General features: G+C 39.8%; 1 protein-coding gene across 1 annotated transcript in view; it reads left to right on the top strand.

The window, feature by feature from the left end:
• MAP3K15 (mitogen-activated protein kinase kinase kinase 15) overlaps window positions 1-22826 on the top strand; it is a 105931-nt gene that overhangs the window by 36270 nt on the left and 46835 nt on the right. The window contains 3 exon segments of the mRNA XM_018043632.1: window positions 16274-16467; window positions 20413-20581; window positions 22588-22694. Coding sequence (XP_017899121.1) covers window positions 16274-16467; window positions 20413-20581; window positions 22588-22694 — 470 coding nt within the window.

Here is a 22826-nt window from a genome sequence, read left to right as displayed (position 1 = left end):
CAATCCAGTTTTAGAGCATTTCCATCACCCTGCAATATACTTGTTTTCAGACAACCCTTATTCCTATCCTAGCCCCAAGCCACTAATTTGCTTTATGTGTTACAGATTTATCTTTTCAGGACTTTTCATAGAAATGGAAGGATACAATAATGTGGTCTTTTGCATCTAGTTTCTCTCACTTGGCGTGATATTTGTGAGGTTCATCCATGATGTAGCATGTATCAGTGGTTCCTTTTTATCGCTGAAAAGTATTTATTGTATGGATATTCCATGTATTTATAGCAATTATATTCTTCGATTGATGGACTTTTGGATTGTCTCCACTTTTTAGTTATTTTTCATAGTGTTGCTATAAACATTCTGGTGTTTGTGTTGGAAATATGTCTTCATTCCTCTTGTGTAGATACCTGGGAATGGAATTGCTGGATCATATAGTAAATATATGTTTAAGTTTGTAAGAAACTATCAAAATAATGTCCAGGGTGGGTGTACCATTTTACATTTCCTTCACCAATGAGAGATCTAGCTTCTTCACATCTTCATCAACACTTGGTATGATCTGTCTTTTTATTATATCCATTTTAGTATGAAGTGGTATCTCATTGTGGTTTTGTATTTCCCTAGTGAGTCATGATGTTGAGCATCTTCTCATGAGCTTATTAGCCATTCATACTCTTTTTTTGGTGAAATGTCTATTCAAATGTTTTGCTTATTTTTAGTTGGATTTTTTGTCTTATTATGGAGCTGTTAGAGTTCTTTGTGATTCTGGATGCAAGGCCCTTTTCAGAGACCTCATCACTTATTTTATGCCTCATGCTTTTGGTGTTGTATCTGAGAATGCTTAGCCTAACCCAAGGTCACAAAGAATTACTTCTATGTTTCCTTTTAAAGTTTTATAGTTCTGGCTCTTAAATTTATTCCTCTGACCCGTTTTGACTTAATTTTTCTGTCTGGTGTGAGGTCGGGATCCAACTTCTTTCTTTTACATGTGGCTATCCAGTCAAAGCTAGAGGAGGTGATGGAATTCCAGTTGAGCTATTTCAAATTCTGGAAGATTATACAGTGAAAGTGCTGCACTCAATATGCCAGCAAATTTGGAAAACTCAGCTGTGGCCACAGGACTGGAAAAGGTCAGTTTTCATTCCAATCCCAAAGAAAGGCAATGCCAAAGAATGCTCAAACTACCGCACAATTGCACTCATCTCACACGCTAGTAAAGTAATGCTCAAAATTCTCCAAGCCAGGCTTCAGCAATACGTGAACCATGAACTCCCTGATGTTCAAGCTGGTTTTAGAAAAGGCAGAGGAACCAGAGATCAAATTGCCACATTTGCTGGATCATGGAAAAAGCAAGAGAGTTCCAGAAAAACATCTATTTCTGCTTTATTGACTATGCCAAAGCCTTTGACTGTGTGGATCACAATAAACTGTGGAAAATTCTGAAAGAGATGGGAATACCAGACCACCTGACCAGGAAGTAAACTGTGAGACTGAGTTCAGTGAACAGGGAGTTTATTGAGGAGTGCCCTTGGGATCACCTGTGAGGGAGAGGAGGGCAGGAAGCAGGATTGGGCAGAAAGAGAAATCCCGCTGGGATGCAGGCCCAGTGGAAGCCTTGCCTGACCTCCGTGGGGAGCTGGAGTTTCCAAGTAGTTCTGAGTTGTGATGATGTGGTCAGGCCTTTATACTCCTACATCCATCCCTCACTGGAAGGAGAATGATACTGGGTGTGAGGTGCTCTCCGCACCTGAGGCAGTTCCAGAAGGGACTGACAGCAGGGCTGAGAGCTGCAGTGTTCTCAGTAGCTAGGACAATACATCTTTCCTTGAAAAGGGGAGTCTGGGTGTGCACCTAAGTGTCCGCTGCATTGTAATCATTTCATTTGAGAAATATATGAATCATATGTACCCTAAGACTAAGGCATGTACCTCGAAGGCAGAGATGCACAGAAATGATGTTTTCTTTTGAATTGGTGGATGATTATTCAGAAGCTGTATGTAGCCTCAGCAGAGAGGAAACATGGGGACATAAACCTTCCTTGACCCTCAGGAAAATGACCAGGAGAAGATGAGGTGTTCCACCCAGTACGTGGAGAAAAGATATTTCAAAGTAAACCGGACCTTACTTTCATTTGTCATGTCCTAAAGCCAGAGTTGAGAGCTAGTCCTTTAAAAGCAGAGTTAAATTTCCGAGCTAGGATCATGTTATTAAAAAAGTAATCTAGTTCTTGACCTCTGGACTAGGTGATTATTTTCTTTTCTGGAAATTCATTGAGATTTAAAAGACATTCATTGTTCCCATCAAAATAGTTATCTCTATGATGGCAATAAATTGGAAATTCTTTGAGAAACAGACATTGGTAGTATTGGGGGTATTGTCTGTGGTACTGCAAGTCTTGTACCTGGCTTGTAAGCTCACTGAGGCCTCAAGTTTCGAGTAACAGAATTTCTCCTAGTCTTTCTTGCCTTCCTCATTCCTTCAGTTTGCTTTGGCTTGGGATCCAAGATTATCAAGGATGATGTAGATTGCTTAGGGACACTGTGGTAAAAAGGCAATTAAATTTATTTTCTCCTTTCTGCATCCTTTGGGTTTCCTGAGTTCAGAGTCAGAATTTCTACCATTTTTGTTAGTGAAGACTCGATTTCAAATAAGAAGGCTAATTGTCATAGTAGATGGAGAGGGAGGATTTTATTCATTGAATGTGATTTATGTAAAAAAAAAATCTCTGCTATTTGAATATTTATTTCATTTGTGTAGCTATTTTGTATTTCTACCTCATCTTAAGTTCTCCCTTCAAGTCTTTTTGTCTTTTTTTCCCCTTCATGCCTGTGGTTGTGTTCTCTTTTAAATTGAAGTACTCTGGAAAAAAATAAAATAAATTTCAGAACTCTGGAGGTGTGAACCAAAAAATCTTTTCTCTGTATCTCTTGAATATGACAGGAATAGTGTCACATGTCACAGGGCCAATGTCAGAACCAAAACAGAAATATTTAATTCTGCCTACCAACTGAATGAGTCTTTAGTGTGCCATTTGTTGTTGTTGAGCCATTCATTTGTGTCCGACTCTTTGCAAGTTGGACTGCAGCATGCCAGTGTTCCATGACACCCATTTATTTTCTTTAAGATGTAATTCACATACCATAAACTACACCATTCACCCATCTGTTAGTGTTGGGCACTTGGTTTTGTATATCATGTCTATCTTGATATAAGAGTGTTTCAGGATTAAGCAGGATTGGCAGTTAGTGGCAGCAAGCCTACAGGAAGGGAGAGGGAGGACATGAGATTTGCCTGGCTCTGTGGTCATCTGTGGGCCAGTGGGTTAACCTTGCTGGGAATCAGTTTCCTCCCGTATAAAATGAGATGATTATTAATAAAGTGATCACTGCCATTTGTGCCAGCTCTGAAATAATTCTCTGATTTTATGATAGCCATTCTGTTATTTGAACAAAGCAGATGGACTGTTGGAATAGCTCAGTTGGTGCTACATGGCATGTTTCCAGCAGGGATGTCTTCATTCACCTTTCAGTGGCACAGTAGTCTGATTATCCAATTGAAATTGTTACTTAGCTTCTGTATTTTCCTCTTATGACCAGATAAATATAGAAAGCTAGCAATGTACATAGAATGCTGTTTGCATTGATCTTAAAAAAAAAAAAGCTGCATTTCCCTGATGTGCATGTGTGCTGATTTTAAAAATCCTCCTTTAACTGACTAGACAAAGAATTATACCTTGTTATCATTTTTTAGAGCAGTGCTTGATTTAGGTCTTCTTCCTTAATAAGTTGACTTTGTCACACGTATGGTTATGTTAAATAATTTTTAATTGACTTAAGTTTGCTCAGTTTCTCCATAAATTTTCTTGGGAACAATTCTCTGTGCTTTTTAAATTCCAGTTTTCACCAAGGGTTTGCAGCCCTTTTCTATTACAAGAGTTAAACTCCAGAGTGGCACGTTTTCCTAGCAATCAAGATATGCATTCTCCCATAAGTGCTTGGAAATCAGCTTATCATGGGTAGTATTAAACCTCCTTCCATTTGCCTTAGATTTTCCCCTCTTCTTTTGACTAAACATGTATTTAATCGTTATTTTAGAAATGTTCCCTGGAAGATCAAGCTTAAAGTCTCATGTTGAAGTTGGTTGGGATAAATTCTTACACATTTTTTTTGCTCCAAAGAATTAGTTTATATAAAAATAATAATAATAATAAGCTTGTGCTATTACTGAACAACTTTGTGACCTGCTATTGTTGTTCAGTTGCTAAGTTGTGTCCACCTCTTTGCAACCCCATGGGCTGCAGCCTGCCAGGCTTCTCTGTCCTCCACTATCTCCTGAAGTTTGTACAAACTCAGAGTCGTTGATGCTATCTAACCATCTCATCCTCTGCCGCCCCCTTCTCCTTTTGCCTTAAGTCTTTCCCAGCATTGGGGTCTTTTCCAATGAGTTGGCTCTTTGCATTGGATGGCCAAAGTATTGAGTTTTAGCATCAATCCTTCCAATAAATATTCAGGCTTGATTTCCTTTAGTATTGACTTGTTTGATCTCCTTGCTGGCCATGGGACTCTCAAGAGCCTTCTCCAGCAACACAGTTAGAAAGAGCTGCTGCTGAAAAGTGAAAGTTAGTCTGTCAGTTGTGTTTGACTCTATGCAACACCATGGACTGTAGCCTGCCAGGCTCCTCTGTCCATGAAATTCTCCAGGCTGCTTGCCATAAATAAAAAATAAGTGTTAGTGTAGTGAGGCCCCTTTACTTGTGTTATTGTGCTGGCCTTCTTGCATAGGGCACCTTGCACAGGGCACAGAGGAGCCTGCTGGGGAACTCATCCTAGGTGTCCTTGGGTAGTGGCCATGACTGAACCTGATGGACAGTAAGGTTGAGACTACAACATGCTCTGCTCTCCTGGCAGCTGTTTATGGCTGGGACTCGCCTATTATCATGTAACTGTTCATACATGAAGCCCACTGAAGAAACTCTGATGTTTTAGGGCTGCAGGTAGTTTGTTCTATGTGCAACTTCTGCCTAAAGTCCAGAGCAGGGGCTCTTAGATTTTGGGGTCCTGGGACTCTTTTGTCAGTCTGGAAGAGCCTATGGACCCCTTCTCAGAATAAATCTTAAAATGTCTTAATAAATACAAACTACTACAAAAGAGACCAATTATACTGAGCTATATAAGTGGAGTTGGTGGTAAAGAACCTGCCTGCCAGAGCAGGAGACATAAGAGATGTGAGTTTGATCCCTGGGATGGGAAGATCCCCTGGAGGAGGAAGTGGCAACCCACTCCAGAATCCTTGCCTGGAGAATCCCATAGACAGAGGAGCCAGGTGGGCTCCAGTCCATGAGGTCGCAAAGAGTCAGACACAACTGGAGCAATTTAGCATGCGTGCATGTAGTTATCAAAAATATTTTAAAGTGATATATTGTAGTCTATGTCCTCCTTTACTAATGTCTCAAATAATAAGATCAAACAGCAAGTCGAAAAACTGCCATAATTCTGGTGTAGTGATAAGTATAAAAGTTATTTTGAGATCTCTTCAGGAACTGTAATGTCACATTAAAAATTCTGTGATTTGTATTAGAGACAAAGTCCCATGCCCTGCTGAAAACAAAATGTATTGCCTACATTCCTGATCAAAGGCACTGTTATATTTCAATGAAAGGCGAATGATGAAAAAGGTGAACTTTTTTTTCTCATTCACTTTCACAGACCCCCAAGAATTAATGGGCTCCAGGTTCAGAATTCCCAGTATGGTCTAGTCTAGAACTGTCAAACATAGCTAATCTTTATTGGATGTCCACTATGTGCCATGACCATCTTTAAGCCTCTGTCACTTGATGAAGTTGACAGTATTATTGTCCTCATTTCAAACATGAGAAAACTGAGGTTTAGATGGACAAATAACATTTTCCAAGGTCATCCATCTAGAATGGGGTGGAGCTGAGATACCATCTTTGGCCATCCAGATTCTCCACCATCTTGCTGTGCTTGAACTGGGATGATACTGACTTTCCATTTCAATAATTGTATTATTTCTTTGTTACCTAACTTAGCAAATGTGGGGGGAAAAACCCCACTACCCAGCTCTTCTGAGACAATGATGAAATTGAAATGTCTTTGTATGTACTACTGGTGGGAGTATAAATTGCTCCATCCTTTTTGACAGCAACTTGGCCACACATGGAGAACCTTAAACTCGCTCTAATAATCTCACTCCTGGGAAGCTATTCTCAGGAAAAGACCAGAGTGGAAAGATGCCATATGCAGGGATGTTCATCTCAGTGTATAGTAAGAAAAAATTCCAAAGTTATATAATAAATGAGAATGATGAAATATGAAGTATACGCTATATATATATTCACCAGGTGGTGTATTAGATAGGCATTAAAAATTATAGCATTTGAGACTATATATCCATACATTTGTAATGAGAGCTTTTATTTTATTAAAATATTTATTTATTTGGCCATGCTGGGTCTTAGTTGTAGCATGTAGGATCTAGTTCCCTGACCAGGGATAAAACCCAGGCCCCCTGCATTGGGAGCTTGGAGTCTTAGCCACTGGACCACCAGAAAGTCCCTGTAATGAGAGTTTTTTTTTTTTTTTTTAAAACAACCTCTTATTTAACCTAGTGATGCTATGGGATGAACTGTTCATTGTGGTGATGTTCGTAGATGGTCGTAGTTCCACTGATTCCTCACCCGCACCCTCATAGTGTTAGAGACCAGTGGCTTTTACTGTGCTCTCTGACCTCACTTACTATATCAGAATCATCCTTTTGGAAATGCTTGAAGAGTGTTTGGAATAAGGGTTTACATGTTAATGTGCCTAGCATACTGGTTCTAATGCCCCTTTATGTAGGAAACTAAGCTGTCTTTGTTGAATTTGTTTTAATGAGTTGGATTCTTGAGATGTTTCTGTTTATAAATGTAACAATTATAAATATCCCAGCCTGGTTTGCTATTGAACGTGTGTTATGCTAATCAATGTTTTTCTTTTTAATTTTGGGTCTCCCCACGAACAAAAGTCTTCAAGTCATCACTTGAAGATGTTTGGGCCTATTCTTTGTAAGAACAAAAGTACTGTACTCAAGAGCCTGTGCTTTCATTTGGAAGTTCATGAATTGCTTTTTTAAATGTAGTCATTAGTCCAAATTTCTTTCTGTAGAATTTCTTTAAGTTTTATATACTTTTATGAAAGATTTTCTCAAAATCAGTAGTTTTACTTTGCCAAGATTCCAGATTCCTGCTGTCTCCTCTGTCCTGTTCATTAAACTCACCCAGCTGTTTTCAGAATTCATGCATTCCCCTTCTTTCTCCTTATTTTCTCAAACTAAGGCTAAATGTTTGCTCAGAGGATCAGGATCCGTTCCAGCTGTGGGCAAGCCTTCACCAGCCTCTCTTGCTACTGTTCTGCTCACTTGAGCCATAACCTTTGACAGCACAGAGCATGTATTTATCAATGTCTTATTTTTTTTACACTTCATTATTGAGGATTTGAGCAGAACTGGGGCAAAGTTAACTCCTGTGCTCTCTGGGAAGAATAGATTTGCTTAAGGAAGACTGTCAACAAGATTTCAGCACAAATATTTGTTTTGGAAATATTTTTTAAACTTCTAACAGTTCCGTCCAAATAGGTTGGACTCTTGCACCTTCAGTTTACCTACCTCTTATGGAGACTTGGGATTATTTAGTTGTAATGTTTGTATTTTTGTTAGAATTCTTACTCTGTATAATATCATCTTTTAACAAAGCTGAGAGAAGAAAGGAAAATAAGTATTTATAGAGTTACATTAACCTGTTTGTTTACCTTCCTAATTCTTTTCATTTGTTTCTGTGGATTCAGGTTACCAAATAGTGCTATTTCCTTATTCAAGTACAGCCTTATTTCTACCTACATCTTTTGTACTGTTAGTGTCAAATATGTTACATGTCTATTAATACATGTTATAGGCCCCAACATGTGATTATATACGTCATTTTGTGCTATTTTCTTTTAAACCAGTTAAGAAAAGAACAGAAATTAGCAATTATATTGTTTCTTACAGTTACCTATATAACTAACTTTATTGCGTATTTTTAAAGAAGATTTATTTGGCTGTGCCAGGTCTTAGTTGCAGTAAACAGGATCTTCAGTTTTCATTGTGGTATGTGGGATCTTTAGTTGCGACATGTGAACTCTTAGTTGCTGCATGGGGGATCTAGTTCTCTGACCAGGAACCCTGGTCTTCTGCATTGGGGGTGCAGAGTCTTAGCCACTGGACCACCAGGGCAGTCCCCATATTTTGTTTTTATTGTGTGAATTAAAATTACTGTCTAGTATCACTTGCTTTCAGCCTGAAGAACTTCCTTTAGTATTTTTTTTTTTTTATGAAACATGTCTTCTAGGAACAAACTATCTCAGTTTGTGTTTACTTAAAAATGTCTTTATTTTCTCCTTTTCTCCTCACATTTTCTTTCAGATCCTTTATTAGGGTGTTGAAATTTTCTCTAAAGATCTTGTATACTTTAGGTAAAGTTAGATTCTCCTTCATTTATAAAAGATAGTTTTGCTAGATACAAGATTCTGGTTGACTTTCTTTTCCTCATCTCTTTGAATATGTTTTTATACTGCCTTCTAACTTTCATTGCTTCTGATGAAAAGTCAGATGTTTATTTTATTGAGTTACCCTTGTACACAGTAAGACACTTTTTTCTCTTGCTGCTTTCAAGACTTTGTCTTTCACAGTTTTGACTACGGTGTATCTGGATGTGGCTCTCTTTGAGTTTATCCTACTTGGAATTTAGCTTAGCGTAATCAAATGTTGAATTTTTCAGCAATTATTTCTTTCAGTGTAGTCCTGCTCCTTTCCTCTCCTTCCAGGACTCCCATTATGATCTGTTTTTGTTGGTATACTTGATGGTGTCCCACATTTCCTTGAGGTTCTATTCATTTTTCTTCGTTCTTTTTCCTCTCTCTTCAGTTTGCATAATCTCTGTTGATCTGTCTACAAATTTGCTGATTCTTTCTTCCACTGTAATTTCCTGTTGAGGCCCTTCAGTGAATTTTTAATTTTGGTTATTATCCTTTTGGGACTTCCTTGGTGGCTCAGACAGTTAAGAATCTGCCTACAATGCAGGAGACCCAGGTTCGATCCCTGGGTTCTGAAGATTCCCTGGAGAAGGGAATGACTACCCACTCCAGTATTCTTGCCTGGAGAATTCCATGGACAGAGGAGCCTGGCCGGCTATAGTCCATGGTGTTGCCAAGAGTCAGACACAACTGAAAGACTAACACTATTTTTTTATTATACTTTTTAGCTCCAGGGGCTTCCCTGGTGGCTCAGACAGTAAAGAATCCACCTACAATGTGAGAGACCTGGGTTCAGTCCCTGGGTTGGGAAGATCCCCTGGAGGAGGGCATGGCAGCCCACTCCAGTATTCTTGCCTGCAAAATCCTCATGGACAGAGATGTAAAGAGTTGGACATGACTGAGCAACTAAGCAGCACCAGAATTCTCCTTTACTTTTTTTTTTTTTTTTTTTGGTAATTCCTAACTCTTCATTGATACTCTGTATTTGATGATGCATTGTTTGTTAAGTATGGTTTCCTTTAGTTTTTTTTTTTTTTAGCATATTTATAGTAGCAGTTTTCAAGTCTCTGTCTCCTGAGTCCAATACCTGGGTCCTTTCAAAGGCAGTTACTCATTGCCTGCTGTTTTTCATATATATGGACCACACTGCCCTGTTTCTTTGCATTTTTTGTATTTTTTGTGGTTGAAAACTGGACACATTAGGTAATGTAGTAACTCTGGATACTGATTTCTCTCCCTCCTGCCTCTGCAGTTTCTTCCTGTTTATTGGTTTATTTGTTGAGTGACTTCGCTGGACTAGTTCACTGAGGTCTGTTTCCTCCACAGTGTGCAGCCTCTGATGTCACTCCTTAGAAGGTGCAGCCTTGGGCATGCACACAGCTACCCTAACTCTTCATCCCCACCTGGGGATGACAGTGATTATATAGCTGGGCTCTCTTGGACTATATCTTTCCCTAATTTCACTATTAAGTTTGTCTTCTTGCTTTTTTTCTTTTTTTGGTTGCATTGGGTCTTTGTTGCTGTGCATGGGCTTCTCATTGCAGTAGCTTCTTGTGTTGCAAAGCACAGGCTGAAGGCATACTGACTTCAGTAGTTGCAACACTTGGGCTCAGAAGTTGTGGCGCATGGGCTTAGTTGCTCCACATTATGTGGAGTCTTGCTGGATCAGGGGTTGAACCCATGTCCCCTGTGTTGGCAGGCAGATTCTTAAACACTGGGCCACTAGGAGAGTTCCCTGGTGGGATTTAAGTTCCTGATTGATCTTCCTTTATTGATACCACATCCAGTTGTTAGCGTCCCCAAGTTGGTAGCTAATCGCTTTATTGTTTTTGCCAATAACCTGAGACATAAATGTTCCACAGACTAATATCATTAACATTGGACTTCTTTGCAGATGTGGTTTTTTAAGGCTGTTCTTTAATGTCTACTCTGACCACAGGAAGGCTTCCATAACTTTCTCTTCCCCTGTTCCTTTTTGTTAAACTTCTAGCTGGTCTACCTTTCACCTGTTGCTCTCATGGAGCTACCTACCAGCCTCCTCTTAATTTCTTGCTACAAAAGTCTTCGTTGTCTTTAACAGCTTCCATAGGTTTGAACTTCCCCATGCTATATTCCACATAAAACCAGTGGGAGAGCTGCAGAACTCTGTGTTCTTACCTCATGCCTTGACCCTAGGCAGAGCTCTGCACCACTGCTCCAGAGCAGGACAAGGGGATAGCAGCCTGCCTCTTTCAGAATGATACACTGCTGTGAGTGGGCTGCTGGCCAGAGCTGGCAGCCCCTGATCTCCTCAGCTTGCCTCTCCTAACATGGGACCTCCATCCAATGTGAGCTGGGACATAGATGATCAGGGCCCAGTATTCTTGGCATGATTCACCTAAGATGCCATACAAGTGGGAAGTGGGTGAGGGGATGGAACCCTGGTTCTCTTAACCATGCTTACCTGGAAGACCATGGTGAATAAGGATGCTGGTGGCCTAGCCTTCCTAGGGAGAAACTTTCATCCTCGACTTGAGATTGGGGGTGGCAGGGGAACGCATCTTCTTGGCTGTACCCATCCAGAGTAGAACTGTCACTCTGGGCTGGAGGGTAGGGGAAGAGCAGCTTATAGCTCACATGCTAGAGCCTCACTGTCCTTATCAAGATTTAATTGTTTTTTTGAATAAAGATCTCTTGTCCATTTGCTATTTGCTCTTAAGATATTTTATACAGACTTAAAATGGTTTTTCTAGAAAAATGTTTGTTACCAGTTATGGTTGATTTTCTGGGAAGGGAATCTGAGGAGCTCCACATTACCTCCAGTCTAGCCCTAACTTTCTGAAAATAACAAACTCCATTTCTTCAAGGATTTTTATTTTTTACCTTCTAGACTTCACTGATTCACACAGCTCTTTTATCCTTCTTAGTCTAAACTAGGAAATCTTTTACCATAAACTCAACCAACTTTAGGTAAAAGAACAAGCAGATTAATATATAAATGAATGTATAATGGCATTTAATTTAATTAACTTTGGCACCATGACTTTCTTGATATAGATGATGGAGAAATGTGTCTCTAATCTATCAAAAGCTTACTTTGTTGGGCACTTTGAATCGATCTTTGAGAATTTGCAGATATTACCAGAGGGGGAAGGGTCTTTGTTCCTCTGGTACAGGCCTTGTTCAGTGATTGCTAGGAAGTAACCATGAGTCTTCCTCCTGTTCCCCATTTATCACCAACATACCCAAAATGTTGCCACCTCTCTTTATAACACACCAGCATTTGCAGTGAGAGGTGTTAAACTCCAGTATCTAGAGTCCACAGGGACAGTCTCCAGCTGCTATTTTGTAGCAGGCTAAGTACTTTCATAAAATCTGTTATCAGGAATCATGAAACATCAGGAAGGTTAGTGTTAGACAAGTGTTGGCCCACCATTTGTTTTAGTATGACCTGTGAGCTCACAATGGCTTTTACACTTTTTAACGATTGAGAAAAAATCAGAAGATGAAGAATATTTTGTTGTTGTTGTTGTTTAGTCACTAAGTCGTGTAAAACTGTTTGCAGCCCTGTGGACTGTAGCCTGCCAGGCTGCTCCGTCCATGGGATTTCCCATGCAGTAATACTGGAGTGCTTTGCCTTTTCCTTCTCCAGGTAGTCCTCCCAACCCAGGGACTGAACCAGTGTCTCCTGCATCGGCAGGCAGATTCTTTACCACTGAGCCACTGGGGAAGCCCAAAGAATTTTCTAGGACATGTGAAAATATGAAATTCAGATTTTTGCCCATAAATAGTTTCACTGGGCACAGCCATGCTCATGTGTCTGTGTCTTGTCTGTGGCTGCTTTCGTGGTTTAACAGCAGAGTTGAGTACTTGGAGAGTAGAGATTATATGGCCCACAAGACCAAAAATATTTACCATCTGGCCTTTTACAGAAAAAGTGTGCTGATGCAGTCTCAAGTATGACTGAGTGGAGCAGCACTAGTCATTTTTCCTTAACAAAGTATTTTAGGGCCTACAGACATCTCAGCAGGGATATAGATGCCCTAGGAGGTACAAAAGAGGGAGAAAATTTCAAGACAATCATTTATATTTTGAATTTAGATAGAAAGAAGAATACCACCTGTCCTTATGTAAGCAAATCTTATTCAAAAGGAAAACTAAAATGTCTGTCACCTATATGTTTGAAACTAGTTCCCCAGTGTGGAGTTTTCCCAAGACTTCTGTTTGATCTGAAATTGTAGCATTCTGACAGTTGTCTCTGGGGTGAATGAATTTCTTTTTAATTTAGAAGAAGCTGTATTGCTCATTTGACTTCTCATTCTTGGTGAAAGTGTGCTTCCCAAGGTTATGTGTTATGCCAAATTATACCATCACTTCATGGCAAATAGATGGGGAAATAGTGACAGACTTTATTTTTGGGGGGCTCCAAAATCACTGCACATGGTGACTGCAACCATGAAATTAAGACACTTCTTGTAAGAAAAGTTATGACCAACCTAGACAGCATATTAAAAAGCAGAGACATTACTTTGCCAACAAAAGTCCATGTAGTCAAGGCTATGGTTTTTCCAGTAGTTATGTATGGATGTGAGAGTTGGACTATAAAGAAAGCTGAGTGCCAAAGAATTGATGCTTTTGAACTGTGGTGTTGGAGAAGACTCTTGAGAGTCCCTTGGACAGCAAGGAGATCCAACCAGTCCATCCTAAAGGAAATCAGTCCTGAATATTCATTGGAAGGACTGATGTTGAAGCTGAAACTCCAATGCTTTGGCCACCTGATGCAAAGAACTGACTCATTGGAAAAGACCTTGATGCTGGGAAAGATTGAAGGCAGGAGGAGAAGGGGACGACAGAGGATGAGATGGTTGGATGGCATCACCGACTCCATGGACATGAGTTTGAGCAAGCTCTGGGAGTTGGTGATGGACAGGGAGGCCTGGCATGCTGCGGTTCATGGGGTCGCAAAGAGTCAAACACGACTGAGCAACTGAACTGATGACTAATTTCCTAGATAACTCCTTTAGTTTAACAAGTTAGGGGGAAAAGTCAGATGTATTATTGCTGGCATCAAATTCTTTAAAACTTAGTGAAGATAGGAATTAACAAGTCAGAGATTTCAACATAGTGGCTTTTTGTAACAGTACAGACAAAAGATAGGCTGTGATAGTAGAATTTCATTTAAGAGTGTATTGTAGTCATCCAAATATGCTAAAAACTGAGAATGGGATTGAAAAAGTGAAAAGTGAAAGTCTCTCAGTCATATCCTACTCTTTGCAACCCCATGGACTGTATAGTCCTTGGAATTCTCCAGGACAGAATACTGGAGTAGGTGGCCTTTCCCTCCTGAAGGAGACCCTCCCAACCCACGGATCGAACCCAGGTCTCCTGCATTGCAGGTAGATTCTTTACTAGCTGAGCCACAAGGGAAGCCCAAGAATACTGGAGTGGGTAGCCTTTCCCTTCTCCAGGGGATCTACCCAACCCAGGGATCAAACCTAGATCTCCCACATTGCAGGCGGATTCTTTACCAGCTGAGCCACAAGGGAAGCCCAAGAATACTGGAGTGGGTAGCCTATCCCTTCTCCAGGGGATCTTCCCGACCTAGGAATCGAACTGGGGTCTCCTGCATTGCAGGCAGACTCTACAAACTGAGCTCTCAGGGAGCCCAAGCATGGGCTGAATGCTATTTAAAGGTAGAGTTTCTTTTTCTATTTCATGTTCAGTGCTCCCATTTCATTTAGTTTATGTTTTCCAATTTCTGTGTCTCTTTTCTGTTTTTCTTTCTCAAGCCTTTATCAAGCATAGTAGAAAAACTTTTGTATATGTGTACATATATGTGTGGGTGTGTATATATATATATATATGATATATATTTTAGAAATGTTATAAATTTTTGCCTAGCTAAAAAATTTATGACATTTTAATTCCACTTGTTGGACTTAGTATAAATAGAATGCTAGATTTCTAATTAATATTCACTCAAAACTTTGATATAGTTCCATATATTTTGGCATCTGATATTACTGCTAAAAGACTAGAAAGTTCATTATCTTAGTGATCTTTTTTACTAAAATTTGAAGCTCAAAACTTTTAATCCAGTTCTGAGAATATCAAGAAATACTATGTTGTAAAAAAAAAAAAAAGAGAGAAAACGTGATAACAGTATTATTAACTAAAATACAATTTTGTACACATTTCACAAGATTTTATGCTAATGTCCATTATTTATTTTCATACCTTATTCAAGATTCTGCTTTGTATTTAGTTGCATTGAGCAGTTTCAGCTGCATGCAACAAATTCTGGTAAATTCTCTTTTCATTTTTATTCTGTTACAAATATTTTCTAGTTTTCCTTGTTAGGGCTTTTTAGATACACCCATCATTTAAAAGTGGACATTTAATTTCCAAATACATAGGGTTTTTTAATATCTTTGATATTAATTTTTCATTTTAATATTTCTCATTTTAATGCTTCCTTCTCTGTAATCACCCTCTGTGTTTTTTCAGTCTTCTAAGTTTACTGAGGCTTTCAATGGCTAAGTCAGAGATCTCTCTTGGTAAATGTCACATTGCACTTGAAAATATGTGGGTTATTTTCAAATATCTTTTGATACTGATTTCTAACGTAATTCCACAGTGATAAGAGAACCAACTCTGTATGATTTCAGTACCTTTAGACCATGAATTTTTTGCACCTGTTTTATGTCCCTGGCTATGTTCCAGTGTCTCCTAGTTTATATATAGTCTATGGGAACTTGAATAGAATTTGTATCCTACTGTTGTGTGAAAATTGTATTATTTTGAATTGGTTCATGGTACTTTCCTTCTACTTTTCTGTATATTCATTCTATTAATACTTGAGAGTTTGATAAAGAAACTCCAACTAAAAATTTATCTATTTAAAATAATTGTAATATATAGTAGAACTATATGTAACTTTGTTGTATATTTTCCAAGTCTCCTGTAAATATGTTATCATAACTTCATAATTTAAAAGCTGAAAGAGTAAAAAAACTAAAGGAAGCATTTATGCTTTAAAAAATGGTTGCAATTTGACTATGAATCATGATTATTCCATAGAAAAAGCATAGTTTTACTTGAGTATTATTTGACAATGAACAAAATTTTTTCCCAAAACATCTCTGGGACTAATCATATCTGTTAATATCTGCTTCCTGCAAAACAGTTTCTACTCAACAAAGTTTATAAATAATTCACCTGTGGTTAAATTATCAAATAATAAGGCTTTTCCAGCCATGCCAAAAGAAAGAAATTAAACCTTTACATTTTACTTCTTGGTTATCATTGGGCTGAAGTTCCCTCTGATTTGGAGGATATGTAATGAAATAGAATTTCTTTTTTTTTAATTTTTTTTAATTTTTAAAAATATATATTTATTTTAATTGGAGGCTAATTACTTTATAATATTGTGTTGGTAATTTCTGAGAATTAAAAACCTAAAATCTCTGCCAGTGAAATTCAGAGATGTATACTGCTCAGTTCAGCATTGAAAACCAAATTTTTGTTGTATGCCCATGTGTTAGAGCTTGTGAAATGGAGTGGTTTCCTGTTTGCATCTGATAGATTCATAGTCATATTGTGCAAGTAGTTGTTCATCGTCAGGCATTTTCTCCTTTCCTGTCCCACCAAGGTTCCACCTGCCCAAATCCACAGCTGTGCTTCTGCATTGCTTATTTTGTGAAACATTTTTGTTTCTTTTTTTCTAGGCATCCAGTGGAAATTATTATTTCATCCCATACATCGTGACACCATGCGCTGATTATTTTTGCTGCGAGAGTGATGCCCAGCGGCGTGCCTCAGAGTACATGCAGCCCAACTGGGACACCCTCCTGGGTCCACTGTGTGTGCCTCTGGTGGACAGGTTTACTAGCCTCCTCAAGGACATCCATGTGACCTCATGGTAATTCCCATCAACTGTCCTCAACCTGGGGAGCTTGACCAAAATTTTCCCTTCGTGTCCATGGAGGTGATGTACCTTCAAGAGACCATAGTGCCCAGAAAGTGGGGAACTCCAACCAGTCACTTTAAAGTCATCCTGGAATCCAGGGTTTCACACTGGCTCACTGCATTGGGCTGTTGAGGTGTAGCTGAAAGAGAATGAAACTGGAGTTGAGGTCAGGGTTCAGTTTGTGTTTGGTTCCAGCTCCTTACGCAACCTTGACAAATAGCTTTTCTGTAGCTGTTTTTCCATTTAGAAAATAAGGAACTTAAATCATTGATTTTCTTTAATGCACTTTCAACTCTGACATTCTGTGTTCTAAGATCATTTCTGAAGGTGAGCTCCTGCCCACCGCCAATCAGCTGTTGAAGTTGTTAAAATGTGTCAGCAAGGTTATTCCAAACATTAGCCCCTATGCTGTACAAGTCAGGGTATATTGAGTCAAGCTGAAGCCATCCTGACCACAGTGTGCCCTGGGACATGTTCTTGGTAGATTTATGTTGGAGAAGGTGTGGAGCAGTAATTCAAGAGCTGACAGGTTTGGGTTTGAATCCTGGCTCAGGCGGTCCTTCCCTGTGTAGCCTTGGAACAGTCAGCTAACCTCTTGGAGCCTCAGTGCTCAAGAAACCAGTCCTGGAAATATCCCTGTTTTGAAACTTGAAGGCAGAAAAATTATTCCACTTAAAGGAAGAATTCAGATTTTCTTTGCCTGTAACCAGTTTAAAGGATTTACTCCTGAAAGTTAAGTCACAAGGAGAAGGATTTGTCTTTCCAAAACAAATGAAAATCCAAAGCACTGGCAGAACTAACTTGAAGTATAAGGGCCACACGTCCCTCTGGCTTGCGCTGTGGTCCCCCAAACTGTGGAGCATTACTACTGTGGGGCTGGTGGGAGGTGCATGCTTGTTCATAGTCTGTTCTCCTTTTCTATCCTGTCACCTCTTCTCTGGACACACAGTTTCTGCTACAGGTTGTAATGGGAAAAGAAGACTGGCAACTCAGGCATATGTGACCACATGCCAATCTAGAAAGTAAACGGGGCACCTTTTGCAGCATATCCCTCAAAAACCTCATTCGGACCCAGCTTGCTAGCTATTGTCTTACTGCACAGTGAATATTCTAGCGAGGTTCAGGGAGAAAAGTCTCCCAGGATCATTCTTTCAGGTCTGACGAGGAAGTAGGCTAGCTTGAGTCTGCCAGATGAGCAAGGTATCTGCAAGAAGTGGCCTCAGGTTTGTTTCTCATTCACTTCATGTATGTTTCAGTAGGAAGACAAGTCTTTCAATTCGGTTTAATTTCAAAGAACTTGAAATACCTGTTGGTTGATTCCACCCCTTGAACTCCCAGATACCTGGCAAGGGTTAGTGAGAGGGTAAAAGATGCTAATGGTTGAAAACATCTGTAACAGGGATGGCAGACAGATTTTCGGCTCAAGTGCCAACTTGCATAGATTGATGGCCACCTGGAGCCCTGTGCAGAAAAGGGATTTGAAGCCATTTCCAAGTTCACACTGATCAGCAGTATCTTTCTTGGTTACCAGAGGCAGAAATGGCTGCATGTTTATTACATACATGTTGTCTCCAAGCCATACTTAATTCAGTGTTTAATTCAGTGTTTTGTTTATTTACTTACAGGTTGCCATGCTTATTAGGTTTCTTAGTTTATTGAAACTATTTTTCAGAGTTCCCTTGAAAACAAGACTAAAGTGTGTATATTTTTACTTGACAGGTGAAACTAATAACACTTTAGTAGCTTTTGATACCTTTATAGTCCAGCAAATGGACAGTGGCTATCACCCAACTTAATTATTCATTTGATTAATCATAGAATTTTAAACATTAGTAGAATCTACTAATTTGCTCATCATTGAGGTAATAAGCAAGAGACAAGGAAATAAAAATTAAAGCAATACACTGATACTTTTATTTTTATTTATTTTTTTATTCTTTTTTTTAATTTTTATTTTTACTTTATTTTACTTTACAATACTGTATTGGTTTTGCCATACATTGACATGAATCCACCAGGGGTGTACATGCGTTCCCAAACATGAACCCCCCTCCCGCCTCCCTCCCCATAACATCCCTCTGGGTCATCCCCGTGCACCAGCCCCAAGCATGCTGTATCCTGCATCAGACATAGACTGGCGATTCGATTCTTACATGATAGTATACATGTTTCAATGCCATTCTCCCAAATCATCCCACCTCTCCCTTTCCCTCTGAGTCCAAAAGTCTGCTATGCACATCTGTGTCTTTTTTGCTGTCTCGCATACAGGGTCATCATTGCCATCTTTCTAAATTCCATATATATGTGTTAGTATACTGTATTGGTGTTTTTCTTTCTGGCTTACTTCACTCTGTATAATCGGCTCCAGTTTCATCCATCTCATCAGAACTGATTCAAATGTATTCTTTTTAACGGCTGAGTAGTACTCCATTGTGTATATGTACCACAGCTTTCTTATCCATTCATCTGCTGATAGACATCTAGGTTGTTTCCATGTCCTGGCTATTATAAACAGTGCTGCGATGAACACTGGGGTACATGTGTCTCTTTCAATTCTGGTTTCCTCAGTGTGTATGCCCAGCAGTGGGATTGCTGGGTCATAAGGCAGTTCTATTTGCAATTTTCTAAGAAATCTCCATACTGTTCTCCATAGTGGCTGTACTAGTTTGCATTCCCACCAACAGTGTAGGAGGGTTCCCTTTTCTCCACACCCTCTCCAGCATTTATTGCTTGCAGATTTTTGGATCGCAGACATTCTGACTGGTGTGAAGTGGTTATATCAGAGCACTTTCACTTTACTTAAGTGAAAGTAAATTAATTTCACTTAATTACTGAAATGTTGAGATTTATTATAAGCATTGGACCAGGCAGTGTACTGTAAACACTTTTTTGGACAGAGTTTTGTAACAATTAAAATCAACATTGGTTATTCTTTGGTATTGTTTCTCATTCTCTGAAGACTATTACTTGTTAAACTTGCTCTTTTTAATAAACAACCTGATGTTACTGTATACGGTTAAATCGTTTCAGCTGTGTAATGGGTTGACAGTATTATAACTTGGTCATGCTCAGTCTCCATAGGAAAAAAAAATTGCTTGGAAAGTAGACAACATATTTAAATCCATCTATTTTAAACCAAGTACTGAATACTAGCATTGGTTCTTAGAGGGGCTATGGTGAGACATTCCAGTGTGATTTTAAACTGCTTTAAATGTTGTAATACATCCCTGTTATTATCTGGATGCCCACATAAAGGAAGTTCTGTGTCTTCCATTAGGAAAGCATTCTGGCTATCAAAAATGACACAGAGAATAGGGGGTTAGAGGCAGAGGTGGTCTGCAGGCGTCCAGGCATGGCTTCTTGTATTGCTCATGGACACATCCAGATTTTGTTTCTCGACCAAGTGTAAAAAGCTTTGTGATTAGTAGCTGGGGATACCTGAAAGATACATCTTAAAGACACTCATCTTACTGTGTTTCATGGCTTTGGAGTTTTGTTCGGCTTTGTGAAAAATCTCTTAACGGTGGGGAAATTACTGTTCAAGTCAAGTGCTTTCTTGTCCTCTATGTGTTTGAAAATACCGGAGGAGAGGGGATGGGGTGGGGTAGCTAGTGAGTCCTGTGTGTTATCCAAATACATCAGGGGTCAAGTTTGAAAATATTTTCAAGGTCATAATGAACTGATTTTCTTTGTAACTGTTGAGTGGTTAGGTTTTTGCAAAGTGACACTCACAAGTACGACGTGCTCCCCGTTGGCTGATCCTGGGAGGCTCAGGTGTGGGCGAGGCTCCCGTGTGTTAGCCTAAGTCATATCCATGAGAGCTAGGTTTGTTTGGGCTGCAGCACAGTCCTGGATGCTTGTAAGCGTGACTGGAGCTTTTATTGTTTCCCTCTCCAGTGCTTATTACAAAGAAACCTTGTTAAATGACATCCGGAGAGCCAGAGAGAAATACCAGGGTGATGAACTGGCCAAGGAGCTGGCTCGGATCAAACTCCGCATGGATAACACTGAGGTTCTGACCTCAGACATCGTCATTAATTTACTGCTGTCCTATCGCGATATCCAGGTATGCCATATGCTTATCTGAAGCTAACACGGTTCTTCCCTGACATGGAGAATTCCTCGTATGAAGTACTCATACACTAGATGTATGGTTAGGTAGCTGTTTTATAGCCAAAATAGGAATGTGGCTGGGTCATAGGTCACCTCGCATATCTTTTGTGGTAGAAATGTTGCAGAAGGTTTCGTCATGTCAGAAGGGTGCTCCAGCAAATTCTTAGATATGGTACTGCTTAGTAAAAGGAGTTCAGAATTTAACAGTTTATATGCAGTTTGTGCTAGGCGTTGTTCCAAGCCCTTTGTAAGTCCTAATTCACTTAATCCTCTTCAGAAGCCTATGGGGCGCACAGTCTGATTATTCCCATTTTAAAAACAAGGAACATGAGGTACAGAGAAGCTAAATAACTTGCCTAAGGTCACACAGTAGTTGGCAAAAGTCAAGATTCAAACTGAGGCAACCAGCTCTGTTGTCCTTGCTCTTAATGCCTCTCTTCTTCTACTTCCTTTAGGCCTTTGTCACTTCTTTGTTTAGCACTACCTGTTAGTGAAAGGGAGAGCAGGAGTAACAGAGGCATCTCCAGGAATCAGTGGCTGCAGGGCTTTATTCTAAGACAAGGGACAGAGACTTCTGAAAAGTCCTGAAGACAGGGTTTGTAGAACATGGTACCATGGAGGAAAGCAATCATTTCCCCCCTCCAAGTTTAATGCTGTGGAGCCATTTCCAAGACATCTTGTCTTCCTTCCCTTTGGAGGAACAGAGCAGTGTACATAACCTGTAGAATTCTGTCAGTACAAAGCCATGTTGGAGGTTGTTGGCCACAGGTCTTTAGACGAGAGAGGCTTCCATTTATGACCTGAGCCAAGAACAAGAGTCAACCACTTACGGAACTCATGCCCCTGGTGACAAACAGATGCATCTAATTGATTTTAATAGCAGATGCTATTAGAAATTATGCTGACTGAGCGATGTCCCATGGAACAAGAGAATGGGAAGGACCTTGTTTGAGGTCTTTCTTCTGTTGAGTGGCTGGCTTCCTTCTGCCCGTGCTTTCACGCATCTCTCCTCTTTATAACCTTCCCTTGGTGGGGCTCTCAGGCTCAAAGACGAGTCAGAAGCTTCTTGCAGTACTCTGCTTTCCCTTTCCTTGGGCAGCAGCATCAAAGTGCAATGCCACAAAACAGGCGTGAGATTTCAGTGGGAAGTCCTCGTCTGCTAACTGTGGCCAGCTGTCAACAAGTTGGCCAGTAACAGTGATTCTGAGTTGGCTGAAAGGGTAACAGATGGCACTGCTCACAGGGGATACAGCCGAGACGAACACGGTAGCAGTTTTTCCCTGGGTAATTATGCAGTTTAGAGCCGTGGTTCTCGAGCGGGGGACATGTGGCAGTGTCTGGAGATATTTTGGGTTGTCACAACTTGGGGTGGGGGGCCGGAGTGCTACTGACACCTAGTGGGTCAAGATCACAGGTGCTGCTTAATATCCTACGATACACAGGGCAGCCCCCACCATAAAGAATGATCCAGCCCCCAAATGTCAATAAGTGCCAAGGTTGAGAAACTGATTTAAATGAATTGGAATGTTTCTGACAAAATGGGAAGCCTTGGGATATTTCCTCCCTTTACATGGCAAATGACTGTAAGATTTCTTATATATTTACATCCAGTTCATTTTAACCCACAACCCTGCCAGTGGTGATAACTCTCCTACACTAAAAATGTGGTAGCTTTTCCTAGCTGCTTGGCTCATTCGTTTATCGTCTCTGAATCTAACTTCCTTTCCTTGGTCCTTTCGTGACCTCCGAGAGCAGGGATTCTTCCTCTGACTTCTCTCATCCATCTTGTTGTTGTTGTTAATCTCATTGCTCTTCTTTTAAGGACTTTAACTTCACTAAATGCTGCCTGTAGGGAAGGGCCTATATTTAAATGCTGAGGTGGTCTCGTGTTTATAACTGTTTAAGAAACCCTGCAAAGAGCTGCGTTTCCTCTTTCACCTTGGGACCTCTTGCCAACAGGACTATGATGCAATGGTGAAGCTGGTAGAAACACTGGAGATGCTGCCTACGTGTGATTTGGCTGACCAGCATAACATTAAATTCCACTATGCATTTGCACTGAATAGGTAAGTGATAATATATGGATAGAATTTTGAAGCAGGCCAGCTGTTAAATTTTGCTTCTTTTTCTTCTTTTTTGAAATTGTAGTATAATTGCTTTACAATGTTGCTAGTTTCCACTGTACAACTAAGTGTATC

The sequence above is a fragment of the Capra hircus genome (genome assembly GCF_001704415.2).
Source record: "Capra hircus breed San Clemente chromosome X unlocalized genomic scaffold, ASM170441v1, whole genome shotgun sequence".
NCBI lineage: Eukaryota > Metazoa > Chordata > Mammalia > Artiodactyla > Bovidae > Capra > Capra hircus.
Note: the sequence above shows the minus strand (reverse complement) of the source record. Positions and strands in the feature narration are given on the sequence as shown.